The sequence below is a fragment of the Styela clava genome, chromosome 4, assembly GCF_964204865.1.
Source record: "Styela clava chromosome 4, kaStyClav1.hap1.2, whole genome shotgun sequence".
Lineage (NCBI taxonomy): Eukaryota > Metazoa > Chordata > Ascidiacea > Stolidobranchia > Styelidae > Styela > Styela clava.
Genome location: NC_135253.1, coordinates 2,680,158 through 2,703,227, shown reverse-complemented (window position 1 = coordinate 2,703,227; position 23,070 = coordinate 2,680,158). Strand labels below are relative to the sequence as shown.

The following is a 23,070-nucleotide window of genomic DNA, read 5'->3' as shown; positions in this document are numbered from 1 at the left end:
AACTTTTTATTAGAGTACCGGTATGTTGCAAATTTTTGAAATGTTGATAAAATGGTTTTTCAGTTTCGTTCCAAATTTTGACTCACACCTTAATCTATAAAAATCTGGATTTAAAAATCGACTTCAGTGAATAATGTAGAACATAATAATGTACCTGATCTAGTTTAATGTTTATTTAAGTACCAGGTGACCCAATAAAACAGAACCCATCAATTATTTACCGTAATTACTTCTGCGCAAATAAAGAAAACTTATACAGCAAATTAATTCCTGTTTGTGTATGATTATATCTGAATGATGATTTGTGCAAATGTTATGCTTTCTTTAAAACTTTTTTTTGGGAAGGAAGGGGGATCGTCTCACATTTTCCTATTCATCGTGCTTTGAAACCCAATATAAATGTGAAAAAAGATAAATTGTGTCTTCATCAGTCCGACACAATTTGACCACTCAGAATTTTTTGATGTGCAGTTATGAGATTTATATACAATAACGATAAGTATTTTATTATTTTTATTTTAGCTGTCATCTGAATGCAGTGTAATGAAATATACCAAACGTAAGTTTTTGTTTTGTGTTAATGAATTTTATTGTGATTGTGGAAGCATCAATAAATATACCACCTGAAAACATATTGTATGTTTTTGGACAGATATTGCATTTATGACTATTTGAGAATATAGCTTTCACTTTATGTGTCCTAAGAGTCTTGTCGCACACTAACCTAGTATCTTTGTTGATGTCAAATAAAACAATATCCTTATTTTTGCCATGTCGTACTTGTATTATAAGCATACATAGACCACCAGTGTAAAGGCATAGAGGAAGCATATGTGTTAGTTAGTCTTGCGCAACCATAGTTACAAAGTTGAAGATTTTATCATTGGTTAAGCATTCAACATTAGACTGAATTCACCTTGTATGTCTTGGAAATTGCGGTTTCAGAAATGTAGCAGTAGTCTGATAAGAGCATTTTTTATAATACTGTAAATTGAAACTTTCCAAGTTCTACCCTATCATACAAAAATACAATCTGTGTCAAGACTTAAGACTTGGGAATTTCACATCAGAATACCATAAAACCTGATTACCTTTTTTGACATGATAGGTGCTGCAACAAAAAGGACATACCAAGTAAGTACATACCAAAAAGTACCAAAATAACATAGCGCCAGCAAAATACTTTGTTTCTTATTTTTCACTTATCTAGTTTTTTCTGATATTCTAAAACAGGGGTCGGCAACCTTTTATCGCTCGCAGGCCAAATTAAAGGTTGCAAGTCATTGTCGGGCCACACATATTTTTAGAAAGTATAAAACCGAACAGATGGCCAATGAATCACACTTTTTCACACAGATCAGAAGTTAAATTTTGAGCAGCGCGTGAAGACTGACAATTCGAATATTTTCTGCCTCATTAAACCATTTGCACTAGCATAAACTTTTCTGTCTTTTGTTGCCATTTGGCTAATTATATTTAAATTATAAGCTCATTAAACTCGTAATTGTGAATTATATACTTTTTAGGTTATAATAATTTATTTTGTCTGCACGTGTCCCAAAATAAATTTTGTTATGTAAAGAATATAATTGTCAAAACAGCTGTTTTGTTACTATAATTCAGTGAAGCATCGCGGGCCGGATTATATTGCTGTGCGGGCCATAGGTTGCCGACCTCTGTTCTAAATGTTCAAATCTCAGCTATTCATGGCCTTTGACCCGAATGTGGCCATATAGAAGCAGCAACTGATATGGAAGTAGATACAGAAATTATTTTATTCTTCACAGTTTTTAAAAGTTGAATGAACTAAATAGTGACTTATCTACAAAATTTTAAGCGTGAGTCAATATAAGGTTTGTGAACCCAAGAAGGTTCTTCTAATAGTACATTGTAACTGTGCTTCATCCCTGTTGGTATGTAGTTAAATTTTCTTTGTATTTACTTTTCAGAACCAAATCGATCCGAACCATGACTCAAGGTGAAATATTTTTATTTAATTAAATTCAGAATATTCCATGTTGTATATCAAGAGTGATAGACATAGGCATATGCACTTAGAGAAATATTGGACAGACCAGAGTTTGAAATATATAGTTTATTTGACAAAAATACCAAGTAATAGTAAAAAAAATTTTAAATGTAACAAAACTGGTTAACAATCTACTCATCCTAGATAAGAACCACCAGGCTAACCAGTCAATTCTCAAATAACACTACTAGACTCGAGTGCTCGGATATGCACCTCAGTTAATTAGTATGACTAATATATTTTATTTCATCATTTCACTGAAACTTATTAAGATCAACATTCCAAAATTCAAAAGAGCCAAATTAATATCTCATCTCGGTGGGTAAAATTATATAGTCATTATAATAACATCTCTTGTTCACCATTTTTTATGCATTTGCATTTTTCTAATTGCTATAATTTTCCTTGCAGTTGTCGACCACCTCCAACACGAAGAGTCATGGTTCGGAAAAGGAATATCAAACACTCAAATCTTAATGAAAATAGAATTTGGAATGACATTATAAATCAATCAAACAAAAGAAATTCTAAAAGTAAGTATTTTCAATAAGGGGACATGTAACTTTACCACTTATAAAATCCCAAAAGAAAAATTCTTTGCCAGTTGAACACACAAATATTGTGCAAGGAGCGCAGCCAGGATATTTTTAAGAGGGTTTACATAGAATTTGAAACGGTTCGCCAAAAGTGCAATTAACGACGCTGTATGGCATTTAACGAAAATTTTGCGTCATTCACAGCAAAATTCAAGATTTACGTTCAGATGGCTGCCCTGTGCCAGACGTCGATAAACATCCACTAATCATCCGCTCTTCGTTGTTTTATGAGGAAACTAACTATTTGTCAGAGAGACATATGTAGCCGCACTGCCCGCACACTCTCGACTGCTATATGCCCAGTGTGAAATATTTACACATCGATCGATGTCTTGCACAAACGTGATTAATGAACATGAAATACAACAAGAACCAAATAGAATCTTGACAACCTAGAAACAAAATGAATATAGAGAATAAACGAATGATGTATGCCAATGGTTCTTAAACTTATCTTCTTGAAATTATATGCACAAAACAAGCTCGCATGTAGCATCGATCAAATGTTAAATCATTGATAGAGTTAATGCTGAATCAAGTGGATATTTTTATTGTCATTCAATAAGTCTTGACACCCGCCGTGATTAGTGGTGGGCAAAATTCACTTTTTTCAACAGAATGATTCGAATATTTTCAACACGAATTCGAATTTCACAACACAAATTAATTGTATTCTGATTTTTTATCTTCTGCGTAGGATTTGACCTTCCATATCACAGTTTGTAAATTAGGGTCCTAATTTGAATGAAACATTATTATCAATTCAATCACCAGATGCGTTTATTTATGAAACTGATAATTGATTAATAATGCAACTCAACTTTGAGTTATAATACTGATACTAAATATTGGTATTTCTACATGATCAAAACAATATTCGCTTGAAATTTTGGAGAAATTCTCATAGAATAAATTATTTACCTGTCTCACTTTCTCAAAATAGTGTTGACCCTTGTAGGCCGCAAAATCCTCCCACCCCCAGCTGGCTGGTCCCCGAAATGTAAGTGTGTGTAACTCTAAACTGAAGTTCAGTTCATGATAATTACAAATAAAGTTTGTGCATCAATTTCCACTCAACACTTATATTGGAATAAGCTTTGAAGTAGGCCATATAGTATGACCCTTGTCTACACTCAGATTTTAGCATAACATTCTAAAATGACAGTTTGTGTTTAGAAAGGCACTCAGCTCACATTGGTATGAAAACAGAATAGTATTTGCTCTTGTCACTACGTGAAATCTTTCGTGGTTTTGCCTGATGCCTTTATTACTGTAAGGCTAAGTGATAGCCTTTTTCATTATTAAAATTTTTCAATTCGTTGTGAGCATGGAAAAAATTAATATATTGTGTGGCCCAGCTAGATGTCTCAAGTTGGTTGTATGGCCCATCAGCAAAAATGTTTCCCAGTGTTAGACTGAAATATACATTGGTAGTAAGAATTTTATATTTACAACCAAAGGGAGAATGGTGTTTACATAGAAAGTGTGATAATATTTGATTCAATTCAACAGTTGAATGTAAAACTTCAACTACCAGTATAGGTATTACTTTTCACTATTGTTTATCTGCATAACAGTAATCATTGTTCCTCTGATTTGTTATTTGGTTACAGGATACAAGAAAACATCTATACCGGTGAGTTCATAAAACATCTAATTCATCTAAATTGATATTTTCTATTCTGAAGATATAAAAAACTTATGAAATTTCTAGCAAGATTTGAACCCCAACGTTTATCCTATTGCTCTACCCACTTGTGCCAAATGTAGTCCCAAGTTTTTCAATGAGACAAATTTTACATATTTTCTATGTTAAATTGTTGATTCAACCGATACTTCAGTGCATTCACATTTACTGAAATTGTCATTGTGGGCAATAAGCATGAGTCCAGAAACTAGTCTTTAAGGTAAATGGTGATTCTACATGTTCTCTGTTTTTTGAAAAATTAAATGAACTAAATAGTAAATTTTTATATGAATATCTGACTAGGGTTTGTTTGTATTGGATGATGCTTAGTTTTTATTTAAATGATTTGTTTGGATAAGAAAAAATTCAGGTCACATTTAGTACTCAGTATTGGAATTTTGTTCAAGAAGATTACCATAATAGTAAATTTTGCAGCTGTGCTTCATATCTGTTGGTATGTTCCGTAGTTAAATTTTATTTGTACTTGATTTTCAGAAGCAAAACAGTTTCATACAGCATGACTCAAGGTAAAGATTTCCATATAACCTCTTAGAGAAATTCGGGAAGGAAAAGCGATTCAGATATATATTTTTTTGGTTTACGAGACAAAAACATCAAGTAGACAAAAGTAGGAAACTTTTCTTTGGGAAAAGTTGGAAAACTCTATTGAAAAAAAATTGCTTTCTGATGTTCACATAAGTTTTCAAGTATCGCAGGACCAATGTTTATAAGTGATCTTGCAAGGCCAAGGCAAATAATATAATTACAATGTATTTTAGGTAGATGGAACTTCACTCTAGCTATTTTTATAAGTGCTAACAAAACTAGTTAATAAGTTAATCATCCTTGATAAGAACCACCAAGCTATACTTGAGTACATACATCTGATATGCACCTCAGTTAATTAGTAATATGTTTTATTTGATCATTTGCACTGAAAATTAAGAAACACATTTCAGAATTCAAGTTAGCAAACTTAATACTCCACCTTGGTGATTAAAAATGTATAGTCATTATTATCTAATGCTTCTTTGCAGTAACAGCGCAGCTGCACCAAAAATTCACAAACCCACCGTGAGACAAATGTTGGAACGAGCCAATTTTCAACGTAAGTATTTTCAATATAAGGACAGAGAATTTACCTATTTTATGAAGAGAAAGCAAAAACATTTTGCCAGTTGAACTCACAAATATTACAAAAATATGTGTAACTCGAATCTATAGTTCAGCCTTTGGTAATCACAAATAAAGTTTGTGCATCAATTGTCCTTCAACACTTATTCACGCCTTCCACTTCAAATAAAGGTCACAGAGCAAGCATCCACTGATATCTAAGGATGTGTAAGGGACTACTGTTTTCTGAAAGACCACAAACTTTCTGGTTCTGTATTACCTACACAATTTTTTCCCACGTCGTTAAATTCAACACTTCAACTGCCATTGCACCCTTGAAATCTTTTTGACCAGGCTGTCCCTCATGTGATGTCAAATATAAATCAATTCCTCAAATATGGTTGGAATTGGATACATTCAATATGATATTTCTCTATATGTTCATTTACTCTGATATTCGTTTATCAGTAATAATTTATGAAAATTTGCATTACTAAAGTTATGACTAAATCGTGGAAATAACACAGTGAAGTTCACACTATTTGGAATTGAATGTGAACCACAATTTTGAAACCAAAAACCTATTCAATTTTAAATTTTTCACAGCGGTACTGCAAGGAAAAGAAATTAATGACGAATTGGAACTTGTTTGCAGAGTGGATTGGCCATCATATGTCAGGTATTCATTTATATTACTTTGTTTTTTCACTGATTTCAGTAATGAATTATTGGTAATTGGGTTGTTTTTAGTATACAGTGATACCTCGTTAGTCAAACATAATTCCTTGAGAATTGGTGTTGAACTACCTAACTTCTTTTTTCATACAAAACAATCGGAAATATTTATAAAGAATTCCTATCAGTTGTATGTATGTTATAGTAGGGTTTCCCAAACTAGTGTCTGCGGACTGGGATAACTGCACAGGGGTCCGCAACATATTATAAATCTGACACATACATTTTAACGTATATCCACTGTCACATAGACATTCATGAACGAGATAGAACATAAGTTCACACAGTCTCGTATCATAATTGTTACGAAACCTTAACAATTGAAGTAAAAAAATTAAGTTAAATGTGTGAGACTGCACCAGTAATATATAGAATTAAATTCGTTCTAAGTGTTCAATTAGTACCGCCAGCCCAGATATCGGGGGTCAATCAATCATAATTCTATCGAATTGCCCTAGAATGTATTGATTCAGATTCAATGATACAGCATAAGATGGGGGGCCGTCAAAAACAAGATTTACAACCAAGGGTTCACGGCCCAAAAGTTTGTGGGAATCTGTGTTAGAGCACATTGCATACTTCTGCTACTTCATTTTAGCCTTCGTGTTCATATCAGAGTTGCTATTTCGGAGCCAGATTTAAAATCTAGATTTTCTGTGATTTTCACCATATAATTCTCGAATTTCCTGGGATTAATAAAATTGGAAAAGACACACATAAAACAAATACCGTATTTCCCAATAAAGAGATCTAAGAGGCTAAGCCTAAATTTAGCACTGAAAAAGAGGGTTTTCCATATAGCCATCCAATAAGACAAAAAGATGGGAAGAAAAAGTTCGTCTTAGTGGGTCAGTAATATGTATCAATAATTTTATATGGTTGGAACCAGGTCTTGTTTATTTCAGGTAGAATAATATTCACAGCATTATTTTTACCAATAAGGGGTAATTTTAATCATTTTGAACAATACATAAACTGAAATAACCCATGATATGGTGTGATAGTTACTGCATGCCATGTTTTTAAAGGAATGAGACAAGTAACTGCTGGTGCTACAAAGTCAATTAAATTATCTTGATTGACAGAAACTTTGACCTCTGTGAATATGTTATAAAATTTATCAACCCATATATTGAGCTCACATAAATCATGTTTGAGAAGTATAAGCCGAACCCATCGAAGGAAAGTAAGAATAGTCGTCCAACAAGACGCCCCCCAAAAAAAAAATTAGACAAAAAAAAAGACTTATTAAGCAGAAAATACAGTATCGTAAGCATTCATGTTCATTCCTTATAAAACTGACGCAAAAACATGAGAGTGGGATCATTAGGACAATTCCCAATTTTGTTGGCAAAAAATCCAAGAGCTGAAAATGCACTAATATCAATTATACCACAAAAATACTAATATTATAGCAGCTGAAATAGTGAAAATTTATAAGATTTAAATTTCTCAATTAAGGCCACAGACACTCATTTAGAAATATAGGAGATTGAGCTACTGAGACTTTAAATCATTATAAAATTGTTTGTTTTGTTAGTAAATACTAAAAACAGTATTTAATGATGAAGAGATTGAGATTTATGCTTAATTGTCAAATGTTGATGCGTCTTAGATCAATATTTTTGTTTCTCAAAAAAATGTTTTTTGGGTTTTACTGTGTTTTCATTTACAATGATTTCCTTTTTGACTAGTTCCGACTAATGCAGCATTTCTTAACCTGGGGTAAATTTACCCCTGGGGGTAAACTTCTTCATTCTTGGGGGTAAATTTCGTTATTGTAAAAAATATTTTAAACAAACACAAAACATATCTATTTGCTTGTTTTGTTACGAGAAATCAGTGTCAGCGTATTATTTATTAATAGCGGTCCTATTTCAAACGAAATTGAAAACCAACACCCATAAATAAATCGAGTTCTTTTCATTAAAATTTTGACCCCCCTCCTTTAAAAGACTTGGAAGACTCAAAAAATCGTTAGTAACGTGTGCGATTGCATTTTACTATAATCGCCGATATTTTTCGTCAGCATGGCTTGTTATTTTGGTCGTAGACACCTTAACGTCGGTGTTTATTCTCGCTAAATCACATATTTCCTTCAACATAAGTATGTCTTATGTTCATCGGCGGGAATATGCTCAAGTATATCATTTAATTAGTAACGCTAATTTATTGGTTGACAGGCGGCAATATAAAACACTAAGAATAAAACCCAAAACAATAGAAGTTTCGTCATAGGAGGCAGGTGACGATTAAAAACGCCTCTTTATCCATTGTGAATCGCGAAAATTCGTGTGTCTGTAGCACACATTATGTTCAGTCGGCGTTGGAACCATAGCGTCAATGACATTGAATGAAATACAGCCAATTGTGCCTGCTGAGAAAGTGGCGTATTCACGGCGAAGGAACTTCAGTAGCCTTTCGGAAGGGATTTCCAGGCGTTGAATATGTATTTTCGATTTACTAATATATTTCATGTGCATTCATCGAAAAAAAAGAATCAAAGCTAAATATAATCGGGCAGTTCATTTCATATTTTCATGTTCACAGATTACCTTGGTAATGTAGACTTTAGAGTAGTAATGTTTTTCTTTTGCCGTAAGAAGAAACAATTGCAAGTTACGTTGAACACATTTAAATTACTATAGAAAGACATTTTAGATTCTCATAATTGTCAGGGAAATGAGGAAAGTCGGCTGCAAAAGTGGGGTCTTTTAACGAGCGCGTAACCGCGACGACTGTCTCATAAGGGATTGGATTTTAACCCTGTGTCTAAATCTTAGCTGCGCTCCTAATCAGAGCAAATTTTTATATTTTGAGTTGACGTATCTTATTCAGGATGGTCTTTATATTCCCCAGAGTGTTCTGTGCAAAAAGCACATACGATTGGAGAAATCATCTTGAAAGCTTTTTGTGATCGATGATTTCATTTACCCACTCCGAACTATTTTCGCAACTCTCTATCACCTCAATATCCCCCCCGCATACGTTTTCCCCCTCCCACACCACTCTTTTCCCACCGAACCCCACTCTCTTATTTTTCACGCCGATCTGAAGCCCAATACAGAGGCGAAGACGGGGTATAAAAAAGAAAGAGAGTGAGAGAGAGACTTCGCATCTAAATTTAGAGCTATTTATACTTTACCTGACGAATTTTTAATATCAGATGTATTGGGGGTAAATCTTGTAACCTTGTTTGATAAAGGGGTAAATTGTTCAAAAAAGGTTATTAAGAACCACTGGACTAATGTGTATTTTGATTGGGTTGATTTTGACATAATATAGTGTCCGAAATGAATCCCAACCGGTGAACATTACAAATGTCGGAGAGCGATGAAGCTGCAATAATAAATAAAGTAGTTTTTATGCAGTGAGAAATGGGAAAAAAGTTCTAAAATAGACGAAGGTTGGGACCACTAGCCAAAATATTATGTTATTAAAGAGGATTACAATTGTTCCAAAAGGTTTCTAAGTTTGCTCATGTATGGATACATCTCAAATGATTTATATTCAATAATGCAGATACATAAATTTGGGGACAAAATGGAATGTTTTGACTAATTGACATTCTTTTGCTTTCATAGTGGTACTAGTTATGCATTTTTCCTTTTTAACATTTTAGATATTCTGCAGTCAAATAATATTTTTGATCATAAAGTCAAATATTCAACCATTTTCCATCTTTTCATCAATAAATATAATAATTTCTTGCAGAAAATATCTATCTCCATCTGCTACCATCACTAAGTTGCCAATTGTCACTGAGATGCCATTTGTCACGGACCTATCGTCGATCAATGGGTCGTCATCTGTCAGAGAGGTATCATTTATAACAGAGTCATCATCTGTCAGTGAGTTAACAACTGTCACTTTACCTAACGGTAAGTCAGTTTTATAGCAAAAATTTTTGTTTTTTACAAGCAGAGTACCCGACTCAAAACTCTAAATTCTGGACCATTTAAAATCTACTCTCCTAAAAAAATTTCGAGTTGATGGAAATTTTGACTCCAGCATAAAAAACAAACCTCATTTGTCTATGGAGAATTTTCGGTCAACATGAGACTTATTGAAATTTACAAATTTTCACTTCACTAAAACTCTCGAAACGTTTGACACCTGCGCTTAATTTCATTGCCAACGATCAAATAATTGCAACTTATATAGAATATATATATTTCATTCAGCTGTCGACATATTACACACTGACAGTGATGACTCCAGACGCACAGATGATACCTACTGTATCAGGAAAAAACCCAGAAACCAAACAAGGTATAGTATATTATTATTTTTTATGGTATTGAGAATAAATTAAGCACTTGCATGGTATTAAAAAAAAAAAAAGTCTTCCAATTCCAAGACGACATTTAATCCTCACAAAGTATCTATGTGGTAAAATTCAAAGAATTAAATTTTCCCTTAGAGTGGTAAGTTTTCTTAAATCCTGCTGTTTTTATTAATCAATGCTGTGATCTGTCAACAAGGCATGCTTGTAAAGTTTCAAAATTCAAATATATCCAACCCAGTTTGAGTTTTTGTACCTTAGCTGTCAAATTCAGGTACCGGTACTTGAAGTGTTGATAGTACTTCCAGCTATTTATTGACCTATTCTATCATAATGTAAGATATATATTTAGAACAGGTCACAATGCGCCAGTCATCATAGATAGGATGGCTAACACATAGCCATATCATGATGATTGGATATTGATCCAACTCCGAGTCATATGGACCTCTCCCCGAGCATCGACTTCCTTTTTCAAGCGTGGTCGCGAACATTACCTCATTTTCGCGTTTTTGAGCTCTATTCGTTAGTTTTCAGTTGTGTTTCAGAAACTTAAAAATATAAATCAGATAATTCAATGATCACTCTGTCTTCCTAGGAGTTTCAATTTAATTGCAATAATAAAAAATTAGTGTAGAAATAGCTGTGATAGAGTCGGCTAAAATTCTTTACCGGTACATTTAAAAAACAGATTGTTGTATGCGATGAATCATAATGATGGTTTAAAACACATAGCCCATTTCACAGGTGCCAACTCGCAAAAGCACTCTTAGAATAGCCCTGAAAATTCTGCAATGATAAAGTATGAGAAGAATATTCCGGGGGTCAAAGGTCGGGGGGAAAGGTCCATATTTGGAAATTTAAAGTTAATGTCTATAGCAGCAGTTCCCAATGGGTGTGTCGCGAAAATGAACATAATTTTGTTGGACAGAACTAAAGTATGATTTAGTATTTCATTTTCAACTATTTTCCAACTTTTCATTAATGAATATAATATTTTCTTGCAGATATATTACATCTACACCCTAAAGACCAGAATGAATTTAAAATTATTTTTGTATGGTATTGATAATAAATAAAGCACTTGCATGATATGAAAAAGACAACACTGTCTTTCAATTCCAAGATGACAATTAATCCTCACAAAGTATCTATGTGGTAAAATTCAAAGAATAATATTTTCCTGTAGAGTGGTGAGTTTTTCTTAAATCCTGCTGTTTTTATTAATCAATGCTGTGATCTGTCGACAAGGCATGATTGTAAAGTTTCAAATTTCAAAAATACCTAATTCTATATGAGTTTTTTACCTTGGCTGTCAAATTCAGGTACTGAAAGTGATGAAACCGCGTTCAGGTCTCTATTGACCTATTCTATCGTAGTGTAAGATTAAAAAAATATATACTTAAAACATGCCGCAATGCGCCAGTCATTCTCATAGGTAGGATGGCTTACACATAGCCATATGATGATAATTGGATATTGATCCAACTCTGGACCCTTACAGTTAATGTCTATATCAACGGTAAAGATATTTTTGGTAATTGCTGTTCTGTAAATGTCGCTTGAGAGTTTCACTGCTAGTCCATGGGAATGTTCTGATGATACTTTTGTGTATTTGAAACTAAATAAATAAATGGTAGAAGTGAATCGCATAATCGCAAATATAAAGACCAAAACTAAATATAATTGGGCATTTTTTTTCATATTTTTATGTCAACAAAGGGTATTTTAGTCGGTATATGCTAAAAAAGTTGTCTCTTTTAGCGAATGCATAATCATGGTTATAGTTTCCGAATGGAATGGGAATTTCTGGTTTTGAAACCCCCGTTTTTGAAAATCCTGGGTGGGCAGATATAAGGTCAAAATTATGGAAAAATACATTTCTGTTACAAAATTTAAATTCAGTATCGGCATGAAAAACACTTTTATCATAATAACTGTTATTCTTGGGTGAAGTTCTGGTGGTTCTCTTGTATACTGGTTGTATAGCTGCAGTAAGAGGTCGTTTCATTCTGCAATTACGTAGTTCATTTAGGAACCACTTGTACAAATAGTGGTGTTGAGGTTGATATGTGATGTAATCTTGAAAAATATTTTACAAGCAGGAATGCTTTATTTATTAATACCCAGACTCAATAAATGCTTTGCGAGCAATATGGATAATGCTATTACATGTTTTGCTACATACATTCTAGTAGTCATTCGTTTTGAAAGAATTTCCATGAATAATAGATGGTAGTCAGCAGATGTTTCTACCAATAACAAGTAGGTTAGGGCTGAAACCTTGGTATTGACTATTTTTAGTACTAACTTCCTGGGCAAGTGCTGTTTCTCAATCATTTTCATCTTTCACTGTAATAGGACAAATTTCAGAAGTAAGCCTTTTATAACGCTAACATAATCAATTGCTCTAAAAAAAATATACTGCAGTAAAAAAAATTTTGATACCAACATTTCGACTACGCTTAGTTCCTGCCGAATTGAGTTCTTCACAATGATCAGAATGTACTTGGTTGGGTCCTTTCAAATATGCAAATCCAGGTCTTCGTAAATTTTTCAACGATTGTTGAAGTCTTTTTGTGCTACGGTGCTCTATTAAGTAACTTCATCCACCATATGTAGGTGTCACACAGTGCTACAGTCTAATTAAAATAATCCGTAGCCAAAGATAAGTCAACCACAAGTGGATGGACTTTATATATGGCACATGTTTCACTTTCATCTATAAGCTGACTATGTCCAGGACACTATTTTCTAGCATTGATCATCAATCTTTACATATTTTTTTTTTGATGTATTGTCTTCTAACTTTTCAACCCATTTTCTGACAATAAACTTTCAGTTTCGAGGTCAGAGATGCAATCAAAGGCAGCTCACCAAACCTATGTCTCAAAAATGCTATGACTGTGGAAGCAATTAACGCAGTTCATTTGATCAGAAGAAAACCACATTGCAAAGCATTCTGCAGAACCTGAAAGAAATGTGGCATAACGAATCACCTTGCAACAGTGTTTTGGCAAAAGGATTCTGCAATGGAGTTAACAGCATCTGCTAATCATTCTGAACGGAAAACAACATAACAGAGATCATAATCAATGTCACCACAGCCATGATGGTCGTCTTACCAGACAAATGTATTTCTACATATCCAGACAGTGTAACCAGTATATGTTTTGCAGAATTATCCTCTTTATATGTTTGGTCTACAACAATGTAATCTAACACTATGTAAGGAAGTTGTGCGAACAGTCAAAAACTTTGGATTGGCCCATCACTTCCATGCCACCGTACATTTCTTCGGCCTGAGTCGGCCTGGAGTTCACAGACGAAACTGTATATTTGTCCCATAATTATACCCGAGCAGAGATACATGCATTGGACTCAACATCCTTCTCAATTCCAATGGATGTCAGCCAATCACTATCATCAGGAAATTGATAAATCATCATTCAAGGTAGGGCAGAACATCACTGTTCATAGCTGTATTAGACAGCAAACACAGCGTACCCCTTACCCCGAACAACCAGTATGCTTGCCTTTTTAGCTACCTGAAAACAGTCTGTACGAAAAAACTAAGCACTTTCAATAACACCAGTGGATTTTCTTCATAGGTTAGGTAGTTGTTCCCTCATCCTATGATGGAATGCATCAGTGTTACTAAAAGTGCTTTTGGCTAAGAATCCTTTATAGGTTCTTAGTTTTGCGCATAGATTGTTTTTAGATAACTATTAAGGTAAGCAGGCTGGAGGTTGGGGTTTGATGTGTTTGCTGCTTAATGCAGCTGTGAACAGTGCTGTTATATCTTACCCTGAATGATGATTTTATCAATGTCCTAATGATAGTGATTAGATGGCATCCATCGGAATTTGGAAGGTTGTTGAGTTCAATGCAGTTATGTTTGTTCAGGCATAATATTGGAACAAATATACAATTTTAGGTGCTCCAGAAGTATGTGCACCAAGATGATGCACAACCTGAATCCTAACTATGTCCAGGTTGTGCGCCATCTTGGTACACATGCTTCGCAGCACCAAATTTTGTCTGTGAACTTGCTGCCAGAGAATTACATGGTGGCATGGAAGCATATCGGATCGGGTTTACATATTTATCCAGGGGGACCGGAAAGCCGATAAGACAGCTTAATTATATGGTGAACCATAGCCTCTCGTCTGGTTACCAGTCCATGTTGGGTATGGCATTAGTTAGCTAGTTATTTTGTTTTCAGAAGCATGGACTTGATGGTGGAGGAAGCTACAACCGACCAGCGATAACATGAACCAACCTGCGGCGATGAGGAGTCCAGCATGCCTCTCACACATAGCCATCCTGTAGAGGAACTCACAGATGGTAATCAGAGGTGCGGTGGCGAGCGTATTCATGCACCCCACAGCCGAGCCGTGACAGGCCATTCGGAAATTTTCGACAGTTTGCATAACCTCCTTACATGGTGTTGGATTACATTGGTGTAGACCGAATGTATTTAGAAGGCCTAATGATGTAAGACATATGTTGGCTCCACTGCTGTATATGCAGAAATATGTTTGTGGCGTAGACAACCATCATGGGCTGTTATGGTGGCATTGATTATTGTGATCTCTGTTATGTTGTTTCTCTGTTCAGAATGGTTAGCAGATGCTGCTAACTCCACTGCGGAATCCTTCTGTCGATACACTGTTGCAAGGTGATTCGTCATGCTACATTTCTCTCTTGTTTTGCAGAATGCTCTGCACTGTAGTTTCTCCTCTGGTTTAATGAATTGTGATCATTGCTTTTACAGCCACTGCATTTCCGAGGTATAGGTCAGGTAGGCTGCATTTGATTGCATATGTAATTTAAGAATCTTATTCAAACAGCTACCATGTCTTGAGGGTAGCGAACTTGGCTTAGTCAGCTTGTAGAATGTCATCTGATAGCAGGGGCGCAGCCAGGATTTTTGTACCAACAATGTCACAAGGTGTTTACAAACTAAAAATTGTGTGCAGTTCACAGCGAATCTGTGTTGAGTAAATTCCAGATTGTTGTGTAGCTCACTTCCCTTTGCCAGACGTCGGGAGAACAAAGTGGAATCTAGACAATTTAGAAACGACATCAATATAGAAACTGAACAAATGATATATGCCAGTGGTTCTCAAACTAATTTCGAACTTCAAATTAATTTTGAAAGAGAAATACAAATATACGGATGTCAGTGGCATTATAATCGTTTATATAAACAAAAACAATGTACTCGCATGTAGCATCGATTAAATGGGCATGAAATGTGAAACTATTTTAGAACTTTTAATTTAATGTTAATTATGTCGATTTTATATGATGTGATTAGTGATGAACAAAATCTTTTTTTTTAATTTTCAAATATTTTCAACGATTATCGGAAAACGAGTATTGTAGATAACTCCTTCAGAAAACTTATTGAAGTCTGAAAACTCTGTAACAACGCAGAATTTTTTTACACCGTCACCGTGATCTCTTTGGCGGCCGACCTTAATGGTAATAAACTGTATCAATAAAGGACCTTTTTAATACACAAGTATCAATTTTCACGCAACGGCTGACATCGAAGTTTGGCTTTCATATTTCAGGCAGAACTGTGAGTTCACATCAGCAAAAATGTTAAATGCAGCTATCATATAAGGAGTGAATTCACAACACAAATTAATTTTATTCTGATATTTAATATCAGTTTTTTAATTACGGTACCAGTTTCAAGCAAACAATATGATCATTACTGACCTCTGAATGAAAATATTTATAAAGCTGATCATAGACTTTTTCAAGCATTTAAATTCCTATTGTGTCTGTTGTATTCTCGTCTTATAATTAAAAAACCAATAAGTTCGCATAGATAACCTGTGACATTTCAGAATTGAAAAAAACTGTGCTGACGTGCTTCATGCAAAATTAGAAATTGAACACATATGATTGGCGCAGTAAGAGTAAAATACCATAAAACAAAGATTTTCACATTAATTGGTTCTGTCTGTTAGAGAAAGCCTTAGGTGAATCGCAACTGTAATCCCCCCCCCCCACACACACACCCCCTGGCTGCGCCCCTGTCTAATAGTGATCCCTTGCAGAATCTTGCATTTCATCTGGAGACATGAGGGGGTTTCGAGGACCTTGGTAAAGAACTCCTTGAGAGGTAACTAATTTTATTCACCTATTTTACATCAATTTGTGTAATGGGACTGAAATCTTCAAACAGGGGGATATTTATTTGACTAACACGGACAGTCCTCTAGTTCGTAATAGAACTAATACAAGGAAAATCGGAATAAAATTATGGCCTAACTGTAACCGAGTACTCATACTTCGGGATTACCATATTTTGTACCTCATATTTCAGAAAGATACCACACCAATTTGATAATATCGGCTTGAAACTGGCTTTAGTTAAAATCCTTTGGGTTAGATAGCATTTCTGAGGAGCACTGGACATGACTGGTTTTAGATGTTTGACTATAATTTTTGAAATGATTAATTAGGGGTAGTAATGGGTCCCTAATTTTTTAGTTTTTTTCTATATAAAAGCTTGACTTTTGCTATTGCAGAGGAATTGGGAATAGGGTCGAATGAAAAAACATTAGTGATAATTTGTGTGAATTTTATTTTTATAGTGTTTCACAAACTCAGAACTCAGAAGTTTTATTTCGTCGTGCATGAAATATTGTACGCAATTAAACAATTATATATAATGATAATACAAAAATCAATTGAAGACTGAAGTATACATGCATACAATATATCGCAATTGACGCGGAGTCGCGAAAGACTGCAAAAGTCATCGTGTCAACGACACCGTGTTGATTTATTGATGAACAGATGACGTTAAATAAATGTAAAAAAAAAAAAAAAGATATGAATTGGATGATATCATCATGACTTGCTGAGCGAATTTAATTCAGGAAATAAAAAGTAAATATGATGCAAGTCAATCGGGGAAGAGTGACTGAATAAGTCAGTTTTGCTTTATAATGTCATGCTCGGGTGAGCGTAAAATCAACAAAGTTATGTAAAATTCCTTACTGAGTTCGTCTATCCCAGGTGATTTGTTGTTTTGCGTGATTATGCAGAGTTTTAATTTCGTCGCTGGTGACAGGTTGTTCCAATATAAAATATCTTAAATAGATACTTTGGACGAACTCTTTAGCGATATCACTGGTAGTAATCGTTTGTCTTGTGTTCTTCCCACCATAAATTGACATAAAAGCCTTACACTAGTGACTAGTCGTTGTTTGGCGTCTATAACCTTTTTATTGTGGTTTGTTTGATTTTATCATAAAAAGCCGATTTTTCGTTTTGTTCCAAATCATTCACGTTTGCCATTATGGTGTCTAATTTGTTTTGCTCATTCTGTAGAATTTGTATTTGGAATGTCAGTTGTTCAATTTTAAATATATTTCTCCCTTACCCTTCATTTATGAGTTCATCTACATTTTTCGGTGTCTGTTTTTTTTTTATCTTTACCGACATTTTTGGGAATCGAGACTAGCTTTTTTCATTTTCAAGGTTACCAATTGTCTTTTTCCAGTTCACTGAGGGTAGACTCGAAAGAATTCTTTATTATATTGTTTGTAAGAGTTTGGTCTTCGAACATCGATAGGTGGTTTTTCCATGTCTCCCTTCCCCAGAAGACTTTTTTGTTTGTTTCGGTGCAATTAATTATGGGGCAAAGCAAGTGATCAGATATGGTGTTTAGTGTATGAGCTATTCTCGAAACTATGTGACCCAAGGTATAGGAATTGTGGATATTGATCCGGAAGAATTGTATTTTAGATACTGTACTTCTTTTGGAAAGTGTCAAAAATATTATGGTTAAAAGGAAGTTTTAAAAAAAATCTGGTGGCCAAAGTTTGAAGTTTCTTATAGCGTGTATTGATTCAAAGATGATACACTATTAAGAATTTGTATTAGTTGCAATAGCTGCTCAATATATCTACCAAACTTTTATAAAACTCTGTTTTTATGGGCGCGTTATGTGCAGGGCTATATTTTATTATTTGACTATCGATCCGAATCTCAATACTAGCTATGTGTATTGTACGGGTTATGTAATAAACAAAATACTATTATATTGGAGCTATCGCTTTTAAGGCTTCATGTACCTAGGTATTTGACAGCAAGGTAAAAATAATTTAAATCATTACGAAACATGCCAGGCAGCATTGATTTGAAAAGAATATAGAGCATTAATAAATGTCATTTGGGAGACTAGTATCAATATGAAACAATACACAATAAATAAACACCGGTAATCCGTTATGTCAAATGTAAAATTAATTCATAAAACTAGCTTACCTAGATTATCTTACTGCGATTGTTCAAATATCCGCCAATTTGCCAGATTCATCATATCATGCTTGTGCTTTATTTATTATCGAACCACTTATATATTGTGTTTTTATTGGTCATTTTATACTTTTTTAGTCCATTTTTGTAACAATTTTGTAATTATCCCTGGATAGTGGAAAGCCCATAAGACGGCTTATTCATATGGCGACACACAAGCGCCTTGTTACCAGTCCATGTCGGGTATGGGATGAGGTAAGATCTTAATATTTATCCTGGGGGAAAGAAAGCTATGAGAGAGCTTGATCATGTGACTATCACAGCCTCGTGTCTGGTTACCATTCCATGTCGGGTATGAATTATTTAGCCAGTTACTCTAATATGTTTTTATTTATTTTATTTAAATTGTTTTTGTGCATTTTTTCCACATTTTGTATCGTACCATGTTTCCATGTTTTTGATCTCTTAATGATATGCTTTTTAATTTGATGTACATTTCAATACAAATCTGAATATCACCCCAGGGTTAATGGGGGGGGGGGGGGGAGAGAAACTATAAGACTGCTTAATCATAAGGGGACCACAGCATCTTGTGCGGTTAAAATTACCAGTCCATGTCGGGTATAGGATCATTCAAGAATCCACATAACCAGGTGAGAAAGAAGGCAGATCAGACGTCCCAATTATATGGCGAACCACCTCCTCTCGTCCAGTTACAACTCCATGTCGGGTATTAGTTAGTCAGTTAAACCCCTTCATAATTTTTCTCAATTCCATTTCTATTGTTTTTTATGTACAACTACTTTTAACTTTTTCATGTTGTTTCCATTTTCGTTCTTCAATAAATTAACGGGAACTTTTTCGAATGCCAGACCACGTTCGCTTCTACTCAGAATAGATTCTTACCGTTATGTTCTATCAATATGAATTTCATTTTAGTTTCGCATTTGACGCACTGTGCAACGCGTCACCGCACCTCTGATGGATACCGTACATACAATCGGCGGACTCACACATTCGAATCCTACAGGAGATAATTACGAGTGTAATGATTGGTGGATTACTTGGCGTCGTAGGGTGGTAGTGGTACACGTATTAGCCGAATGGTTCTGGCTTCCCTACACCAGTAAAATTTAATAAAATGTAGTAACGGACCGGCATAAAATTCAAATGAGTGGATCAGAAAATGATAAGATATATTTGCGTAATATAATAAAATTTCTGGGCGCCGATTGTGCGTAAAAAGGCACACAGAAAACATCTCAAATAAAAAATATGGTTCCATCACATTTTAACCCACGACAATTGCACCTATTAAATTTTTCTTTTCTACGGATATTTGAACCCATAATAACCCTAACCCATGGATTTTGGCACCCTCATATAGATTGAACCCGCGGATATACATGTGCAAATGTACGATTACCAAAGATTATGTACATGCCAAATCATGTACAAACGCAATTAGCTGTAGTAAGAATATTGCTGCTAGTTCGTTCCTAATAAAGGATTGCAAATGGGGCTTCAAAGAAGAACTAGGGTTTTCCCGGTGTAAACTTCGAAAACCTCACTTTTAAATGTTATTACCGATAATATCTTTTCAGTCATGACCATACATAAAATGGCTTATTACATTCTACCGGACAGAGATACAACTCGATTTTATTTATAGAACTAGCGTTTCTTCCTGTGTACACTTCTAATACCTCAATTTTAAATGTTATTACCCGTAATATCGTTTCGTTCCTGACCATACATGAAATGGATTATTACATTATACCGGACAGAGATACATCTCGAGTTTTCTCGTTGTGTAAACTTCAAAAACCTCACTTTAAATGTTATTACCGATAGTATCTTTTCAGTCATGACCATACATGAAATGTCTTATTACATTCTACGGACAGAGATATGACTTTTAACCAATATAATTTTGCGAAGTAATGGAAATGGGGGCAATGTCAACCACGCAAGCATGCAAATGTGTGCAACAATATGAGGCGCAGGGTCGCACAGACGATAAACAATCAAAGTGCTGATTTTATTGGACACGTTGTGGACATAGCGATCGTTTCAATATTATGTTGTTGTTGTTTATAGTGTCCTTGTTCTATGACACGTTTTGAAGAAATCGCTTTTCTCTTCGAATACTGGACCAATTGCTTTGAAATTTTCAGTGGTTGAAGATAAAATTTTTCCCCATAAGTCTATTACTTTTATTCATTTTAAATATTTCTGTTAGCTCTGTGAGATTTGTTTTTGTTTGCTATGACGTCATTAAACGTTCTGCAACATCGGACGCCATTTTGTGCCCTACTGTACTGCTTCGCTTGGTTTGAATATATTTGTAGACTGTGATCTGACGTTACGGTAAACCGTACTGTACTGCGAACAGACGTGTCCATATATTTGGGCGTAGCTCTCTTGTTTTGGTATTGAGATGGGATGTGGTTATCGGTCTTTCCTTGTGCATGTCACGGCGTAGATCAGGGTCGTCCAAATCGTGGCCCGCGGAAGCATTTTGAGTGGCCCGCGCTGTATCGAAACCAACTGGGAAGAAATATCGATAAATAAAGGTGCCATAGCCGCTTACAAACTTGGTTTTTACCATTCTATTTGACGTTATCGCAAAACAATCGAAGTCATAATTTACGCGATTGCATTTTGTTAAAATTGCAGATTTGTTTTCATCAGCGTGGCGTGTTTTTTGACTGTAAACATTTTTGTGGAGGTTTATTCTCCCTAGATCACAAATTTTCCTCCGCATATGCATCTATTGTTTCACGCGGATGACGATGGTTATTTTTTTGTTCTTGTGCGGAATTGTGAGTTCAGTGTGAAAAAACAAGTTAGTATTTTATAATTATCGGCGACAAGATGCAAAAAATAATTAATATAGATATGATTAAAAAGCGGCTTTATAAAATACTGCAACTAAAACCTAAAACGGAAGATAACACCTTAAGTTTTGTTTTAGCAGACTCGCGACAGATTAAAAACGCTTTTTTAGACTTTGTAAATTAAAACTTATGGTGTTATGTTAAGTTATCTATGGAAATTATACCCTAGTCACTGAAATCGAAACACAGTCAATTGTGCGCTCGAAATACCTTTTTATCCATTCTGAAACTACCGACGGAGCCACATTCGACTTTTGCTCGACTTTTACTCCAATCTATTTATAGTTGGCAGTTTACCACGTTTTTTATGTTATTTTAGAAAAGAAATAGTATTTTTCATTTCAGTAATATATAGCAATCTCACTCAACTCACTCAAAGGCGATTAGCGATGAACAATTAAATTATTATGACAGGACATAAATGCTCGCATCGGCCATGGATTGAATATTTTGCGCGACAGAAAACTAGTTATCCACTTAAAAAGTCTTTTCTCAACGAGTGGTCTAATCGCAAATAATGTTGCCCGGGAAATTCCAATTTCGAAGACCCCCCCCCCTCCCTTTTAAAAATCCTGGCTGCGCTTCTGCTTATAGATAATGTCATATTTGAATTAACGCCTCGTTGCCATATTCCGACGCTACTGTTGTCAAATTTTATTAATGCTGTTATTGCTTCTTTGAAGAGTTACGGAATAGCCAAGTCAGGAGTTTGACAAGTAATCGAATAGCTCGCGGAGTCCCTAGGTTTCTCTCACGGAGCCCTGAGGCTCCGTACGGAGCACTTTAAGAAGCGATGCGCCTACACCATCAAGTCCATACATCTGAATAACACATACATGAACGCTGCTACAGGTATCTTTTTATTGTATGTATGTATGTTTATTTTCCTCAAAAATGTAACACTATCTGCATACTATTTGAACGGTATAATGGAGACATGATACATGTTCAAGACCTTACTGGCGTAAGACACGGATGTGCGACATGTACCCCAACAAGTATAACTGCAGTTTAGGACTGCTGCGTTATAGTAGGACAACAGACATGAAATAGACAAATAAAACTCTAGTACAATACACGGGATGAATAGGTACGGCACAGCAACGATATGTACAATAGATATATATAATTATACACCCAACTGCATATTGCCATGTGTCTGGAACGATCCTTTCCGATTTGACTGGTGCCACCATCTACGCCGGGGTCGTCCAACCTTTTTTGGCCAGAGGGCCACATGTAGTTTACTAATAATTGCCGCAGAACGTTTAATGACGACATAGCAAACAAAAACAAATCTCACAGAGCTAACAGAAATATTTAAAATTAATAAAAGTAATAGCCTTCTGGGGAAAATTTTTATCTTCAACCACTGAAAATTTCAAAGCAATTGGTCCAGTATTCGTAGAGAAAAGCGATTTTTTTAAAAATGATGG

General features: G+C 34.8%; 1 protein-coding gene and 1 long non-coding RNA gene across 4 annotated transcripts; one reads left to right on the top strand and one right to left on the bottom strand.

Annotated features, from left to right (window-relative positions):
- The first annotated feature begins 833 nt into the window (after positions 1-833).
- LOC144422060 (uncharacterized) lies at positions 834-12,899 on the top strand. Of its 3 annotated transcripts, none has more exons than XM_078111798.1 (10): positions 834-1,134; positions 1,950-1,978; positions 2,441-2,562; positions 4,239-4,261; positions 4,808-4,839; positions 5,350-5,420; positions 6,032-6,104; positions 9,875-10,041; positions 10,345-10,432; positions 11,453-12,899. In XM_078111798.1, exons 1-10 carry the CDS (start codon positions 1,102-1,104, stop codon positions 11,472-11,474), a joined length of 660 nt encoding a protein of 219 aa, XP_077967924.1. In that variant the 5' UTR covers positions 834-1,101; the 3' UTR covers positions 11,475-12,899. The 3 variants fall into 3 exon arrangements, with proteins under 3 accessions (XP_077967924.1, XP_077967926.1, XP_077967925.1); XM_078111800.1 differs by lacking the exon at positions 834-1,134 and adding an exon at positions 1,752-1,838; XM_078111799.1 differs by lacking the exon at positions 834-1,134 and adding an exon at positions 1,773-1,853.
- On the bottom strand, positions 2,443-13,022 carry LOC144421875 (uncharacterized). The gene is made up of 3 exons (XR_013475007.1): positions 12,898-13,022; positions 3,547-3,646; positions 2,443-3,017 (listed from the first exon to the last, which is right to left on the bottom strand). It is a non-coding gene; the product is annotated as an uncharacterized LOC144421875 (long non-coding RNA).
- Between the last annotated feature and the right edge of the window lie 10,048 nt (positions 13,023-23,070).